This window comes from Gracilinanus agilis, chromosome 1 (assembly GCF_016433145.1).
Source record: "Gracilinanus agilis isolate LMUSP501 chromosome 1, AgileGrace, whole genome shotgun sequence".
Classification (NCBI taxonomy): Eukaryota; Metazoa; Chordata; class Mammalia; order Didelphimorphia; family Didelphidae; genus Gracilinanus; species Gracilinanus agilis.
The window spans coordinates 800,142,609-800,159,987 of NC_058130.1; the positions used below are offsets into that span (position 1 = coordinate 800,142,609).

The 17,379-nt window shown below is 44.2% G+C and overlaps 2 protein-coding genes across 2 annotated transcripts in view; one reads left to right on the plus strand and one right to left on the minus strand.

Annotated features, from left to right (window-relative positions):
- Positions 1-17,379, minus strand: part of LOC123230605 (zinc finger protein 501-like) — a 95,949-nt gene that overhangs the window by 41,554 nt on the left and 37,016 nt on the right. The gene's annotated exons all lie outside the window — the stretch shown is intronic.
- LOC123232590 (vomeronasal type-2 receptor 26-like) lies at positions 1,162-6,308 on the plus strand. Its single transcript, XM_044659001.1, has 4 exons — positions 1,162-1,230; positions 1,315-1,542; positions 2,471-2,597; positions 5,380-6,308. Exons 1-4 carry the CDS (start codon positions 1,162-1,164, stop codon positions 6,306-6,308), a joined length of 1,353 nt encoding a protein of 450 aa, XP_044514936.1.

A 17,379-nucleotide genomic window follows, 5' to 3' on the forward strand; every position in this document is an offset into this window, starting at 1 on the left:
TTCTTTGCATGCATTTGCAAGACTCTGGGCCCTGCCATTGCGAGATCTCAAGTTATCCTTTGGGAAAGCAGACCCTCCCTCCCCCCAGCAGGAATTTCCCAGAGAAGTGGCAGCTGGCAGTGTGGAGCAGTGGCTTGGGAGTTCGTCTCAGTGTCAGCAAGATGGACCCGAGTCCAAGTTCCGTCTCGGCTACACCCTGGCATGCGATCTTCCCATTTCTGGGGTCCTGGCAGCTCTCGAAGGCTCTGAGGCCCAGAGCAGCTGCCGCCTGGTCGGTGAATCCCTTCCCCAGTCGATGGGTCTCTCTCTTCTGGCTGCCTCGCCTTTCCCGAGCGCCGCTGGCCCCCCCTGCCGCCCCCCTGAACATAATGCCTGAGCTTTGAAGCTCCTGCTGCTCGTGAGCCCCGAAAGCCTTTGCTTTCCTAGCCCCCTCCCCACCCCCTGGACATTGTCTGGCTCATGCTCGATGCACGGAGCCAGACCGTGTGTGGGGCATCGAGCCTGTCAGCAGGGAAGCCCTGGCCTCTGCCATGTTGGATCCTCTGCAACGCCGTGCAGAAGTCCCTTAGCCCCTGGCAGGGAGGCGGCAGGCCCTGGGAAAGGCGGGCCCCGCTCTCCAGAGTTGCAGGAAGCCAATCTTCCGGCCAGTGGTGGGTCGCCTTCTGAATTCGGAGCCAAAGGCCATCCCCTTCCCTTCCTGGATTTTGGACAATCGTCCCTTGGACCAGGGTGGGGTTGGGCTCCCTCATGAACTCGGGTGGGCCAGATGGTCCCTAAGGCTTCCTGTCACCCTCCTTCTTTTGAGGTGGCCCAGCATTACCAGGGACTTGGGACCTTGGATAGCAAGTCTTTATTTGGGGCTTCGGGAGCCCTCCCTCTCTGGGTCAGGCAGGCCCCCGCTCTTCACTCTCAAACCTCTAGAGCCTCCTTCACTGGGATCCTCAGTCGGCAGTCCCGTGAGGCAGGTATGAAAGGAGAATGACGGGCCTTTCTTGGATCAGGAAACAGACTTGGGGAGAGGAAGCAACTTGAACCGGCTCCCCCAGTGTGGGCAAGTCCTACCTCCACTTTCTATCTTGACCCTCAGCTCAGGCCTCTTCCCACCATAACCGTGGCTGCCCACCACTGGCCTCTGCCCATGGCTGAGGGCCCCTTGCATGCATGGTGAAGGAGTGCTTGGGCGTGGGAATGGGTGCTCCTCACGGTTACTCAGGGGGCTCCCCAGCTACCGTGCAGCAGAAGCCTGATGAGACTGGAAGAAGGAGGCTCTTCTCTGACCCCCGCTTGCTTCTGTCCCCCAATCTCTGCCCCTAGCTCCTGTACTACCTGAGGAGGGTGAGATTCCGGAACAGCCATGGAGAAGAGGTGGCCTTTGACGCCCATGGAGATCCGCCAGCTCTTTACGACATCATGAGATGGCAGCCTGGCCCCCGGGCCTCTGCTCCCTTCCAGGAAATCGCCACATTCGATGGCACGGCGTCCCAGGAACTCCAGCTGCAGATGAATGAGAGTGGGCTCACTTTGGAATGGAGGAAGGAACAGGTGGGGGGAAAGCCATTCACTTATTCAGGTGTTCATTCACCTAACCAATAGTTTTTGAGTCTCTCTGTGCTCAGTTCCGATTGGCCAAAGCCCTGTCTAGCCCTGGCTGGACGATGGCTCATCTGAAAATGATCGGGGGAGCTTCCTAGTCTGAAGCCCAAACGTGAGTCCATAGGTGGACCCTGAGGCCCCAAGAGGAAACCGAGCCCAGTAGAAGAGAAGTGATCACCCTGCTGTCCTCTGGGAGGCTGGGTTGAGGGGTGGAAACCCGTGGTTAGGAAGAAACAGGAGCACACTTGGATGAAGAGAGACTTGTTGGGGAGAGGCTTGGAGGCCATAGAGTTTGGTTTGTGGCAGCTAGGGGGCACTGTGGCCTCTGTCAGACCTTCATCAGGAGTGAGGCCCAGGCTTGGTCAACCAAGGGTTCATCCCCACTTCCCCTGCACTTCACCCAATCCCAGAGAAGGCTCTCAAGCGACCAGTAGCCTCACCTCTTTCCTGGCTCCAAGAATTGTATGTGTAGATTAACCAGTCAGATCATGGCCCAGCTCTCATCCTACATCTTAGTCTTGGTGCTTGCCCAAACCTCAGAAGATGCCCAGCCCATTTTATAGATGAAGAAACTGAGACCTAAAGAGGAGAAGAAATTGGCTCACAGCCATACAACCAGCAAATAGCATTGCTAGGATTCTCACAGGCAGTATGTGACTTTCCTCTTGGCCACAGGGGACGATGTTGGGCACAGAGCAGTATGTTGGGAAGGTGGCCAGCAGCCAGAAGGAGCTAGAGCCAGGGAAGGTCTCTAGGCAGATGAGATGGTCTGTGGCTGTGGGGATGGGGTCTCTGGAATAGGGATAGAATAGGGGGCTGCAGGGAGGAAGTACTAAAGGGTCTTCTGGATTCATGAGGTGACATTCCCCTGCCATAGCTCCACAACTCCTCTGTCTGTCCAGAGACCTGCCCTCCTGGAACCTGGAGGACGTCCAAGAGTGGCCAGGCGACCTGCTGTTTCACTTGCGTCCAGTGCCCTGAGGGCCAAGTGTCTGAACACAAAGGTGAGGGACTTTCTACCACCCCCTTCTTCCCGGAAGGACCACCTTAGGGTCACAGATGGAAAATTGAAGGGTCCTTGGAAGTTGTCTAGCACAGCCCATGGGCAGGTGGGCGGGGAGGAGGTGGTACTCCTGACGAGCCCTTGCTCCACAGCTTCTGTTTCCTTCTTGGTCCAGGGCCCAGCTAGGTGTGTCAGCCTTTGTGGCCTTTGCTCAGCCCTTTCCCTGGTGTTCAGGCAGAGCCCTGCAGGAAACACAGCTCTGACTGGCCTCCGAGTGGACAAGCCTTACGTCTCTGAGGGTCCTAACTGCAGGGGGAGACAATGCCTGTCTCCTGAGTGTCAGACCCCTCTCAGGTCTGGAAAGCAGGGCTAAGGGACCAGGTGCTGTAGGCTGGCTGTGTGGCCATCAGAGGCAGCGGAGGACCTGGCCTCATGACCACAGTCAGCTGTAAACTCTTGGGGTGGGTGGAGGAAGAAGGGGACTCTGGAGTCTTCTCACAAAGAACATGATCTCTCTGGGTTTGGCTGGCCAAACAGGGCCCCTGACAGGTGTGCTAGCTGTGGCCACTGAGGCCACTCAAGCTAGATGGGGCCCCAGAGGCTAGGTGTATCGGAATTGCAGCCCCCACCATAGTGAGGGACATAAGATTTGAAAGAAGCTGCTCTCTTAGCCATTGTGGGCACAGGCCCAGGGCTGGAGGAATCGCTCCTCTCTCTACCCTCTAGGGTAGCTTGGTCAGGAATTGTTTGGACTCTGCAAAGGCCTCTACTGGCTTCTGGGTGGCACTTGGGAGTTGGTCTGGAAGCTGAGAAGGAGGGCAAGATAGAAAGGGAGGAGTGGCCAGAGTCTTGGCTCCGGCTCTTGAGCCACACAGCTTGGTTTTACCAGTCCGCTCAGCTGCTCGCTACATGCCTAGCCTTGGGTGTGCCTTCAGTTCTTCAGCTGTGATTGCAGCAAATGAGCATAGATGTCTGGGACCCTTTTACAAATTCGCTTTGTAGATGTTCAAAATGACACTTTAGTTCATTTTCAATTGAAGAGCCAACTACTGCCGTGAGAAGGCAAGAAGAGACAAACCCCCTTTTCCAGAGGGATATAGCCAAGGAAGACAAATTCCCCCACTGGCCATGGACAGGCATAGACTCTGTGTCCATCATCTCCCTGGGGAGTGTGAGCAGCGCATTTCATCATGTGTCCTTAGCACCAGTGCCACGTCATCATGGCAGTGGCTTCCCAAGTGGCTCAAAGGTGTTGGTCTTTGCCAGATTATGAGTGGCCGAGTTTGCTCTTGCTTCAAAGCTTGCTTCCCTCTGCAACATTTCCCACATCTTCCTGAATTGCTCGGAGATCCTTCCCATCATCCTTTCATACAGCCCAAGAGGATTCCATCCCAGGCAGAGCCCAGACCTCGGCCAGCCATCACACAGCTGTTGGGCACCACTTTTCCATCACCAGCGTATAATTCTTTGCTACCACGAAAAGGATCTAGCCCTCGGGTTTCTCTAGAGATGGGCTTCTTTTTCCTGGACATCTTTCTTTGGTGAATATGGAACTGGTGAGGACGTCACTCCTCCAGTCCAAAGGAACTCCGGACATTCTAATAGCCATTCGGACATAGTTCTAATTACTTTCTAGAATCAGCTCCACCAATGGGGCATTCATATACCGATTTCTCCACAGCTCCTCCAGCACGTGTTACTTTCCCTTTTTTTCCCCCCACTTCACCAACCAAAGGGTATGAGGCAGAACTTCCGAGATCTGCCACTTTCCCCTGCCCCAATAGGGCTGTCAATAGCAGAGAAGCCTTCCTCAGAAAACTGCCTATTCCCATCCTCTGGCCATTCCATTATACAGCTTAGAAACAAGACCTTTTTTATTTTACATTTTGATTATTTCCCCTGGTTACATGATTCATGTTCTTTCCCTTCCCTCGAAGCCTTTTCTTCAGGGACATTTTCCACACGTTGTCCCCCCCCGCAAGAGTTCTTTCAAATCGAGTATCACTGGGATTTCAAGCCGGAGACATTTTGTGAGCTGTTTGTGGCTCAGGCATGAATTAGTATGAGTGGGGGAGTGGGCATGAGAGCTTTGGAGAAGGCAGACATTATTCATTCCTTCTTGGAGAGGGCACGTGTGTCTGGGGGACCAACTCCAGATAAGTGCAGAGAGATTGACTCAGGAGGGCAGACTGGGAGGGGAAATGAGCTTCCTCACTTCCTCCCTAAAAATGGCCAAATATCCCCTTCGGCGTGGTGGAGCCTTTCTCTTGACCCAAACTATTTCGCTCCTTTCTGAATCTTCAGGTATCTAATCTGTGGGAATTCTCAGATTTATCTTTGCTCTCGGCTTGAGCAGATCTCTTACCGTTTGCTGTCTTTGCTGGCCTTTTGGGTCGCCGGCATCTGTGTGAATGAGTCAAGTAGAGGACAGGAGATGAGGGCACCCTCCCCTGTTGAAAGGCTGTTGTCTGTGAAGCTGTTCAAGCCTCCCAAACCATGCCCCATGCAGGGAAGGGAGAACTGATTGGAGGCCAATGCGGAGTTGGCACCTTTCGGTCCCTTCTCGTGCTCCCCTGCAGACAGGAATCCAAGCCTGCCTTGGGAAGGCCGGGACCACATTCCAGAGACAGCCAGCCACGCCTCCTGAAAAAAGCCCTGGGCAGCTAGCACATAGCATCCATTTCAGGGACCAGCCAAGGGGTGGCCCTTTCTTCTGGGCTGCTGCTGGGCTGGCCGCTGCAGAGAGGGTAGCCACATACCCCAACATGGCCCTTCCTTTTCAGCAGATGCTACCACATGTGAGAGGTGCCCTGATGACACTCTGTGGCCCAGCCCATCAAGGGATCGATGTGAGCTGCAGCCTGATGTATTCCTCCAGTTCGGGGATCCCCTTGGGGCTGTGCTGGCCTGCCTCGGAGTCTGTGTGTCTCTGGCCACAGGTGTAGTGCTGGTGGTCTTTGTCTGCCATCGTCACACTCCCCTGGTGCGAGCCAGCAGCCCAGGCCTCAGCGCCCTCCTGCTCACCTCCCTGCTGCTCTGTAGCCTCAGCTCCCTTCTCTTCCTTGGTCGCCGCGGCCGATTTGATTGCCGACTTCGCCAGGTGGCCTTCAGCCTCACCTTCACCATGGCAATCTCCTGTGTGCTGGCTAGGACTGCTGTCGTCCTCGTGGCCTTCCGAGTGGTCCAGCCAGCCAGCCCCCTTCAGATATGTCTGGGGCCTGGCCTGCCTCGGGCTATGGTTGCAGGGCCCCTTGTGGTCCAGGCTGGTATCTGTATTGTCTGGTTATGGGCTGCCCCCAATGACCAGAGCACATCATTGGCCCCCAACACGGTCCCTCCTGAGTGTCGTGAGGCCTTGCCTCCTGGTTTCTGGGGCATCATGGGCCTCCTGGCTTTGGCTGGCTTTGTGCTGGCCCTGATGACGCGCCAGCTTCCCGGTGGCTTTTGTGAAGCCCACCTTCTCACCCTCAGCATGGCCGTATGTGTGAGCGTCTGGCTGGCCTCCCTGCCTGCCCAGATCCACAGCAGGGGCCGGGCAGGGGCAGCAGCTGTCCAGGCCTTTGGCATCCTGACCTCCAATGCTGCTCTGTTGGGCTTCATCTTCCTGCCCAGATGTGTCATCATCTTGCTCCGGCCCCACAGGAACAACAGGGCTTGGCTCATGGGGAGGCCACCAGCCAGGCTTCAGCCAAGAGGCCACTGCTTGGAATGATGCCCCAAGCCTTTGTTAGGCACGAGCCGAAGGTAAGGCACGCTATGGGGGCTGCAGCTTCAGATCAGAAGTCAGAACTCTGGCACTTAGCAGAGAGCCACCATCTCTGGCTAGTCTTTAGTTTCCTCCTCTGTAAAATGAGAAGAGCAAGTCTCGTTGGGTTTTTTAATTTATTCTTATATTTTTCCATGTTGCTATGATTCATGTTCTTTCCCTCCCCTCTTCTGTCCCTCCTCCCAGAGCCAACAAGCAATTCCACCGTACAAATGTTATCACTTGATACCTATTTCCTTATTATTCATTTTTGCAATAGAGCAATCTTTTAAAACCCCAACCCCCCAACCTATACCCAAATAAACAAGTGATGAATCTAGTGTTTTCCTTCTGCCTTTCTGCTCCCACAGTTCTTTCTCTTGTTGTGGATAGTGCTTTTTCTCCCCAGGCCCTCGCAATTGTCCTGGGTCATTGCCTTGCTGCTAGTAGCAGAGTCCATTACATTTGATTGTTGCTACAATGCATCAAGTCTCTGTGCACAACATTTTCCTGGTTCTGCTACTTTCGCTCTGCATCAGTTCATGGAGGTTTTTCTAGTTCACATAGAAATCCTCCAGTTAATCATTCCTTTCAGCACAATTGTATTCATCCCCATCAGATACCACAATCTGTTTGGCCATTCCCCAACTGGGGGACACCTTCTCATTTTCCAATTTTTTGCCACCACAAAAAGCATGGCTATAAATGTTTTTGGGAATGACTGAACAAATTGTGGTATCTGTTGGTGATGGAATTCTATTTGTTCAAAGGAATAAAGAAATGGAGGAATTCCATGTGAACTAGAATGACCTCCAGGAATTGATGTAGAGTGAAAGAAGCAGAACCAGGAGAACGTTGTACACAGAGACAGATACATTGTAGTACAATTGGACATAATGGACTTTTCTACTAGCAGCAATGCAAGAATCAGGAGAAAGGCTGAGGGACTTATGAGAAAGAAAACAAGCCACATTCAGAGGAAGAACTGTGGGAGGAGAAACACAGAGGAAAAACAACTGCTTGAATGTGTGGGCTGATGGGGATATTATTGGGGATGAAGACACTAAATGATAATTCTAACCCAACTATCAATAATATGGAATTAGGTCTTAATCAATGATACATGTAAAACCTAGTGGAATTATGCATCAGCTAAGGGGGGTTCGGAGGATTTGGGAAAAGGGAAAAAAACATGAATCATGTAACTATGGGAAAACATTCAAAATAAAAATATTTTAAAAAATAAATATTTTTGGACAAGTCTTTTTCCTTATTATCTCTTTGGGGTACAAACCTGGCAATGATATGGCTGGATCAAAGGGCAGGCATTCTTTTAAAGCTCTTTGGGTGTAGTTTCATATTGCCCTCCAGAAGGTTTGGACTAATTTACAACTCCACCAGCAATGTATTAGTTCTCCAATTTTGCCACATCTCCTCCAACATTTATTATTATGCTTTACTGTCATATTGGCCAATCAGAAGAGCAAGTCTTGTACAGGGAAGTCATGGGGAGTGCCTCTGCTGAAGTGTGCATAATAAGATGGGTGGTGAAGTAAATGGGAAACAAGATGGCTTCCTAGTTATGAATGGATCCAACCATTCTGGAGGGAAATTTAGAACTATACCCAAAGGGCTACAAAACTGTGCATGCCCTTTGATCTGGTAATGCCACTACTGGGTCTAAAACCCAAAGAGATAAACAGGAAAGAACCTAGTTGTACAAAAATATTTCTAGCTGCCCATTTTGAGTTGGCAAAGAATTAGAGACTAAAGGGACTTCCCTTCGTTGGAGAATGGCTGAACAGATTGTGGTTTAGGATGGTGATGGAATATGGTTGTGCTATAAAGAGTAATGAACAGGAAGATTTCAGAGAAAACTGGGAAGACCTACATGAACTTATACAAAGTGAAATGAGAAGAACCAGGAGATCATTATACCCAATGACAGCAATCCTACCAGACAATCAAATGTGATAGATTTTGCTTCAAACAGTAGTACAAAAATCCAGGACAATTATAAGGGACTTTTGAAAAAATACTCTCCACCTACAGACAGAAAACTGTGGGAGTATGTAAGAATTAAAATTGGATTTGACTCAATATGATAGTTACAAAAATAACACTGTGTCAAAATAACTGTTAGTAGCTTTTGTTTACAATAAGGTACAGAAAGTGAAAGGGGAAAATGTGGGAAAGAAACAGAGCCTTATCAGACCTACCAGTCCTAAGTTCTTCTCTGACAAAATGAAGTCCAGTTCAACACTCTGGCAGGGGCTTCCTGAAGGCTCCATCTCCATGTGAAAGCCCTGGTGTTCTTGAGCCAGAAGTCCACCAGCTCAAACCTCTTTCTTCAGCTCAACTTACTCACCCAGTAAGCCTCTCAGATGTAGAAATCTCTATTGTATATTGTATAGAAATTCTCTACATATCATAATACATGCATAAACCAGATTGAATTGCTCATCGGCTCCAGGAAGGAGGAGGGAAGAGGGTGGGGGAGGCAACATGAATCATAAACTTGGAAAACTTATGTGGAAATTTGTTATTAAAATAAAAATAATTAATAATGAAAAAAGAAAGGCTTCCTGAGTAGTAGCTCCTCTTGAAGACCAGGAAGCCATGGTACATGGGGTGGTGCCAGAGTCCCAGCACCTCGGGGCTGTCAGATACTCCTTCTGTGAATTCATCCTGGCTCTGAACTCCACTTCCATCATGGAGCTCCTGCCCAATCTCACTGCCTGGACATGTATTTTTGTCTCTCACCATCCTGTGCCCAAGGGCATGCCACATGAATGAGTCTCACCTCACTTCTGCTTAGATCCCAATGACCTTCACCTTGTATACTATTATAGTGAAATTAGGGAAAACAGGAAGTACCAGGCAGAGGCAGAGAGAAAGGCTTCCAGAACTCTGGGGTCAGTGACTTTTTGGTAACAATTTGTCCTGGACTTACTCTCTGGAAATACTGGCTCTCTCTGGATACCATGTCTGATTGAATTATCCTTCAAGCCTTTCATAAGCCAGGAAGAGTTTGAGTTTGGTAAGCTACACAGGTGGACTGTGTAGCCAGATCCTTCCTCCCCTTCCTTTTGGATTTTATGTTGCTGAGACTCTACTGGACCCCTGCCAGACCTTGAAGACATCAATTGTGAGATCTCCCTACAAACCCAGTGGGCCTGTGTACTTTCCAGCTTTCCCTTATTCTTCATATTACCAAGGGTGGGGGGTGGGAATTCTGGTTAGGACTTAATACAGTTAGCTGGGTAAAACTGAGGTAAAGATCAGTGTAGAAACCTGTTGGACTTTGATGGGAGGAATTTAGTTCTACCCCAGTTAGATCATCCCACTCCCTTCCTGCCAGAAGCCAGCTGGAGCAGGTCCAGATAATCTCGGGGATGGAACAGTTAAGTGGTTTGAGACGGAATGAGAACAGCCAGAGATTCGTTAAGGCTTGCAGAAGCTGTTCTGTCTGCCATCTGCTGGCTTCTTTATTTATATCCTTTTCTAAAGATTACATACATGTTGGCATGATTTCCATTCTCACCATACATTTTTTCTTAGAGATAATAGATTAATCCATGCATTAACTTTTTCTAAATTACAAAAATCATTTGATTAATATTCTATGATTATCTTGTTCTTTATGATTAACAAAAGATGCAAAGCTTGTCAGGAATAATTCATCATGAAATAACCAGGTTGGAAATTACCATTCCCACCCATTTGTGAGGTACAAGTGTGTGCATTTCAGCTAGGAGAATGGTCAATTGCATTTTAGCCAATCAGATTTAAGCATGATTGTAATTGATCAGTAAGTGATTCCTTGGCTAGTTGATTACACAATTACACAATTAATTACAGAGTTCAAAGATACAGTAACCCTAACACCCAAATATTATTTCAATACAGCCTTTTATTTTTCAATATTTTTCAAAGGTGAGTTTGTTCTGTTCTTTGAGCTCTGGGGTTTGACGAGAACACTCCGGAGACACCCTACTTTAATTTTTCATCCTTGTCCTCCTTTCTCTTTGTGTTAACATTCCACATCAAGGATCAGAGAAACTTGGGAGCTATTCTGCAGACATCTGTGCATGAGAATTGTGAAATCTGCAGTTTCTGTTGAGGAATTAAGGTCTTTAGCATTAACTCACTAATTGCTGGTTTGTTATGAGGTGATTTTAGGGGAATTTCTGTTTCTAACGGTGGGAATTTCCTAGGAGTTTCTAGGGGGCCTGTAAGGGCTCTAATAATAGCCTATAATGTTCTTCTGTATTTCCCTGGGGCTGAGTGGGAACATTGATCACAATAATTTCAATAATAAAGAGTGTTAGTAAAAGAAGAGTCACACAGGGATACCTAAGTGAGGGGTTTCCATCCTCCCTGGAGTCTACTGTGCAGTTCCAGGATCACCCCTGCAACTCTGTCATTCAGGAAGGGTTTGAAGGCCCCCTACACCTTCCTTTACCTGTCCCAGTTTATACTAAACCCTTGTTTAACATCTTATTGTTACCTTGTGGGTCTTTCCCTGAATCTTTTCTAAATCTAAAGGATTCTGAATAACTGGCCCAAGGGTTACATCAAGAACCTAGAAATCATTTAACTCCTCTTAATCATTTTACCATGAACCTAATAATATTTATTTAGTTACCTATTTCAATACCCACCCTGCCCTAGGCATCCATCACTTCTCCAAGATCTTCAACTCCATCTTCATCCTTGTAGCCACCCTGGCACCCTATTGGGTCCTAAGGACAAAACCAGGTTACAACTGTTATAAGGAAGAGTATTTTAGCATGCCAGGTCTATAAGGGAGAGTGCCAGGAGGATAAAGATTCTGGAATGTTGGAAGTAAGTGCGTTCAGGCAGTTAACTAGGTTTTTTTTTTTTAATAATTTTTTATTTTTAGAAAAATTTTCCATGGTTACATAAGTCATGTTTTTACTTTCCCCTTCACCCCCTCAACCCCCCGCCCCCCTCCTCTGTAGCCAATTCGCATTTCCACTGGTTTTATTATGTGTGGTCAGTCAAGACTTATTTACACATTATTGATAGTTACATGGGTGTGGTCTTTTCAGGTCTACATCCCCAATCATGTCCTCATCAACCCAAGTGTCCAAGCAGTTGTTTTTCTTCTGTGTTTCTACTCCTGTAGTTCTTCCTCTGAATGTGGGTAGAGTTCCTTTCCATAAATCCCTCAGAATTGTCTTGGGTCATTGCATTGCTGCTAGTACAGATGTCCATTACATTCAATTTTACCATGGTATATCCGTCTCTGTGTACAATGTTCTTCTGGCTCTGCTCCTTTCACTCTGCATCACTTCCTGGAGGTCTTTCCAGTTCACATGGAATTCCTCCAGTTCATTATTCCTTTGAGCATAATAGTATTCCATCACCAACAGATACCACAATTTGTTCACCCATTCCCCAATTGAAGGGCATACCCTTGCTTTCCAGTTTTTTGCCACCACAAAGAACGCAGCTATAAATATTTTTGTGCGAGTCTATTTATCTATGATCTCTTTGGGGTACAATCCCAGCAATGGTATGGCTGGATCAAAGGGCAGGCATTCTTTTATCGCTCTTTGGGCATAGTTCCAAATTGCCATCCAGAATGGCTGGATCAGTTCACAACTCCACCAGCAATGCATTAACGTCCCAATTTTGCCACATCCCCCTCCAACATTCATTACTCTCCCCTGCTATCATTTTAGCCAATCTGCTAGGTGTGAGGTGATACCTCAGAGTTGTTTTGATTTCCATTTCTTTAATTATTAGAGATTTAGAGCACTTTCTCAGGTGCTTATTGATACTTTTTATTTCTTTATCTGAAAATTGCCTAATCATGTCTCTTGCCCATTTATTAATTGGGGAATGGCTTGATTTTTTTATACAATTGATTTAGCTCCTTGTATATTTGAGTAATTAGACCTCTGTCAGAATTTTTTGTTATAAAGATTTTTTCCCAGTTTGTTGTTTCCCTTCTGATTTTGGTTGCATTGTTTTTCTTTGTACAAAACCGTTTTAATTTAATATAATCAAAATTATTTATTTTACATTTTGTAATTTTTTTAACTCTTGTTTGGTTTTAAAATTTTTCCTTTCCCAGAGATCTGACAGGTATACTATTCTGTGTTCACCTAATTTTCTTACAGTTTCCTTCTTTATATTTAAGTCTTTCACCCATTCTGAATTTATCTTGGTGTAGGGTGTGAGATGTTGATCTAGACCTAATCTCTCCCATATTGTTTTCCAATTTTCCCAGCAGTTTTTGTCAAATAGTGGATTTTTGTCCTAAAAGTTGGGCTCTTTGGGTTTATCATACACTGTCTTACTGACATCACTTACCCCAAGTCTATTCCACTGATCCTCTCTTCTATCTCTTAGCCAATACCATATTGTTTTGATGACCGCTGCTTTATAGTATAGCTTAATATCTGGTACTGCTAAGCCACCTTCCTTCACGGTTTTTTCATTATTTCCCTTGATATTCTTGATCTTTTGTTCTTCCAAATAAACTTTGTTATCGTTTTTTCTAATGTAGTAAAAAAGGTTTTTGGCAATTTGATAGGTATGGCACTAAATAAGTAAATTAATTTGGGTAGAATGTTCATTTTTATTATGTTAGCTCATCCTACCCATGAGCACTCAATGTTTTTCCAATTGTTTAGATCTAGTTTTACTTTTTTGGAAAGTGTTTTGTAGTTATGTTTGTATAATTCCTGTATTTGTTTTGGTAGATAGATTCCTAAGTATTTTATATTGTCTAGGGTGATTTTAAATGGTGTTTCTCTTTCTACCTCTTGCTGCTCTAATGTGTTGGAAATTTATAGAAATGATTTATGTGCATTTATTTTGTATCCTGCAACTTTGCTAAAGTTGTTGATTATTTCTACTAGCTTTTTAGTTGATTCTCTAGGATTTTTTAAGTAGACCATCATATCATCTGCAAAGAGTGATAGCTTAGTCTCCTCCTTGCCTATTTTTTTTAAAACCCTTACCTTCCGTCTTGGAGTCAATACTGTGTATTGGCTCCAAGGCAGAAGAGTGGTAAGGGTAGGCAATGGGGGTCAAGTGACTTGCCCAGGGTCACACAACTGGGAAGTGGCTGAGGACAGATTTGAACCTAGGACCTCCCATCTCTAGGCCTGGCTCTCAATTCACTGAGCTACCCAGCTGCCCCAATCCTTGCCTATTTTAATACCTTCAATTTCTTTTTCTTCTCTAATTGCTACTGCTAGTGTTTCTAGTACAATGTTAAATAAAAGAGGTGATAATGGGCATCCTTGTTTCACACCTGATCTTATTGGAAAGGCTTCTAATTTATCCCCATTGCATATGATGCTTGTTGATGGTTTAAAATATATACTGTTTATTATTTTTAGGAAAGAACCTTCTATTCCTATACTTTCTAGTGTTTTCAGTAGGAATGGGTGTTGTATTTTGTCAAAGGCTTTTTTAGCATCTATTGAGATAATCATGTGGTTTTTGTTGGTTTGCTTGTTGATATGGTCAATTATGTGGATGGTTGTCCTAATGTTGAACCATCCTTGCATTCCTGGAATAAATCCCACCTGATCATGGTGGATGATCCTCTTGATCACTTGCTGGAGTGTTTTTGCTAGTATTTTATTTAAGATTTTTGCATCTATATTCATTAAGGAGATTGCTCTGTAATTTTCTTTCTCTGTTTTTGATCTGCCTGGCTTGGGAATCAGTACCATATTTGTGTCATAAAAGGAGTTTGGTAAGACTCCTTCTTTGCTTGTTATGTCAAATAATTTGTATAGTATTGAGATTAATTGTTCTTTGAATGTTTGATAGAATTCACTTGTCAATCCATCAGGCCCTGGCAATTTTTTCTTAGGGAGTTCTTTAATGGCCTGTTCAATTTCTTTTTCTGATATTGGATTATTTAAGTATTCTATTTATTCTGCTGTTAATCTAGGCAATTTATATTTTTGCAAATATTCATCCAGATCACCTAGATTACTAAATTTATTGCTATATAATTGGGCAAAATTGTTTTTAATGATTGCCTTAACTTCCTCTTCATTAGAGGTGAGGTCTCCTATTTCATCTTTGATGTTATTAATTTGGTTTTCTTCTTTCCTTTTTTTAATTAGATTAACCAGTACTTTGTCTATTTTATCTGTTTTTTCAAAATACCAGCTTCTACTCTTATTTATTAATCCAATAGTTCTTTTACTTTTGATTTTATTAATTTCTCCTTTGATTTTTAGTATTTCTAATTTAGTTTTCATCTGAGGATTTTTAGTTTGTTCATTTTCTAGTTTTTTAAGTTCCATGCCCAATTCATTAACCTCTGCTGTCCCTAATTTGTTAATATATGCACTCAGTGATATCAATTTTCCCCTTAGAACTGCTTTGGCTGCATCCCATAAGTTTGGGTAAGATGTCTCATCATTGTCATTGTCTTCAATGAAATTATTGTTTCTGTGATTTGTTCTTTCACTAAATTATTTTGGAGAATCATATTATTTAATTTCCAATTAGTTTTTGGTTTGCCTCTCCATGTATTCTTACTAATAACTATTTTTATTGCATTATGATCTGAGAAGGTTACATTTATTATTTCTGCTTTTTTGCATTTGTTTGCCATGTTTCTGTGCCCTATTACATGGTCTATCTTTGTGAATGTTCCATGTGCTGCTGAAAAGAAGGTGTATTCCTTTTTGTCTCTATTTTTCTCCAAATATCTATTAACTTGAATTTTTCTAGGGTTTCATTCACCTCTCTTATCTCTTTTTTATTTATTTTTTGGTTTGACTTATCTAGATCTGATAGGAGAAGGTTCAGGTCCCCCACTAGTATGGTTTTGCTATCTATTTCATCCTTGAGCTCCACTAGCTTCTCCTTTAGAAATTTGGAAGCTATTCCATTTGGTGCATATATATTGAGTACTGATATTTCTTCCTTGTTTATACTGCCTTTTATTAGGATGTAGTAACCTTCCCTATCTCTTTTAACCTTATCTATTTTTACTTTGGCTCTGTCAGAGATCATGATAGCCACCCCTGCCTTCTTTTTCTCATTTGAAGCCCAAAAGATTTTGCTCCATCCTCTCATTTTTATTCTATGTCTGTCTGTCTGTCTGATGTGTGTTTCTTGTAAACAACATATGGTTGGGTTTTGGTTTCTAATCCACTCTGCTATTTGCTTCTGTTTTATGGGTGAGTTCATCCCATTCACATTCAGAGTTATAATTATCAACTCTGCATTCCCAGACATTTTGATTCTCTCTCCTAGTCCTGTCCTTTCTTCTTTCACTGTTTCCTTCTATACCAGTGTTTTGTTTTTAATCAGTTCCTATAATCCCCTCCCTTGTTGTACTTCCCTTTCTCCCCCCTCTCTTCTTATTCCCCTCTTATTGTTCTTTAAAGCCACGGGGTACTCCTCCCCCCAAGCCCTCTCCCTCCCTAGTATTGCTTCCCTCCCTACCAGTCCCTTTCTTACCCTTCTACTTCTCTATAGGGCATGAATCAATTTTCTGCCCCTATGGATCTTATTTTTCTTCTCTAAGTTGATTTCAATGCACTTAAGTATTGAATATTCCCTCTCCCTAACCTCTTTACCCTTACAGTATATTGTTATTTTTCCCTGTTAATCCCACATGCTTCTTTATGGAATATAAATTTCTTCCTTTTTGTTTGCTTTCCTTTTTTCTTATTGTTATCTTCTTCCCCCCCAGTTTTGTATATATTTATACATACATAAATATATATTTACATATCTCTTGACATTTCATACTATACAGTTTGTCCCTGTTCCCTCTATGTAAACTTCTTCTAGTTACCCTGTTGGTAATAATAATTTTTTTTAAACCCTTGTACTTCGGTGTATTGTCTCATAGGTGGAAGATTGGTAAGGGTGGGCAATGGGGGTCAAGTGACTTGCCCAGGGTCACACAGCTGGGAAGTGGCTGAGGCCGGGTTTGAACCTAGGACCTCCTGTCTCTAGGCCTGACTCTCACTCCACTGAGCTACCCAGCTGCCCTGGTAATAATAATTTTTAATATTTGCCAATACCTTCTTTTCTTCTTGGGATATAAATTGATTGAACTTGTGTCCCTTAAAGAAAAGAATTTTTTTCTCCTCCCCCCATTCTCTTAATTACCTTATGTTGATTCTCTTGAGTTCTGGGTTTGGGCAGCAAACTCTCTGTTTAAGTCCGGTTTTTTCTTGATGAATGTTTGGAAGTCCTCAATTTTATTGAATGACCATACTTTCCCCTGCAATAATATACTTGATTCTTGCTTTCCTGAATATTGTGTCCCACACCTTCTGGTCCTTCAATGTAGATGAAGCCAGATCCTGTGATATCCTAACTGTGGTTCCCTGATATCTGAATGACTTCTTTTTGGCAGCTTTTAATATTTTTTCCTTGGTCTGGTAGTTTTTGAATTTGGCTATAATATTCCTGGAAGTTGTCAGTTGTGGATTAAATGTAGGAGGTGATCTGTGGATCCTGTCAATTTCCACTTTTCCCTCTTGTTCAAGAATTTCTGGGCAATTTTCTCTGATAATTTCTTGTAAAATGCTATCTAAATGTTTTTTTTTATCATGATGTTCTGGTAAACCAATAATTCTTAAGTTGTCTCTTCTAGCTCTCTTCTCCAGATCTTTGGTTGAATCAATGAGGTATTTCATATTCTCCTCAAATTTTTCATTTTTTTAATTTTGTTTAATATATTCTTGCTGCCTTGTGAAGTCATTTTCTTCTAGTTGTTGAGTTCTGTTTTTTAAAGATTGAATTTCATCCCTTGCTTTTTGGTCAACCTTCTCCTTCTGGTCTGATTTTCTTTGTAGATCATCTTTTGCCTTCTTTGCTTCATTTTCAAGCTGGCCAATTCTGGCCTTTAAGACTTTATTTTCTTGTTTTAGCTCATGTATTTCCTTTTTCAAGTTGTCTTCAGCCTCTCTTGATTGTTTTTTGAGTTTGTGAAGTTCTTGACTTAATTGAGTTTTAAATTCTTGAGTTAATTGAATTTTGAGATCTTCCAAAGCCTATGTCCAGTTCA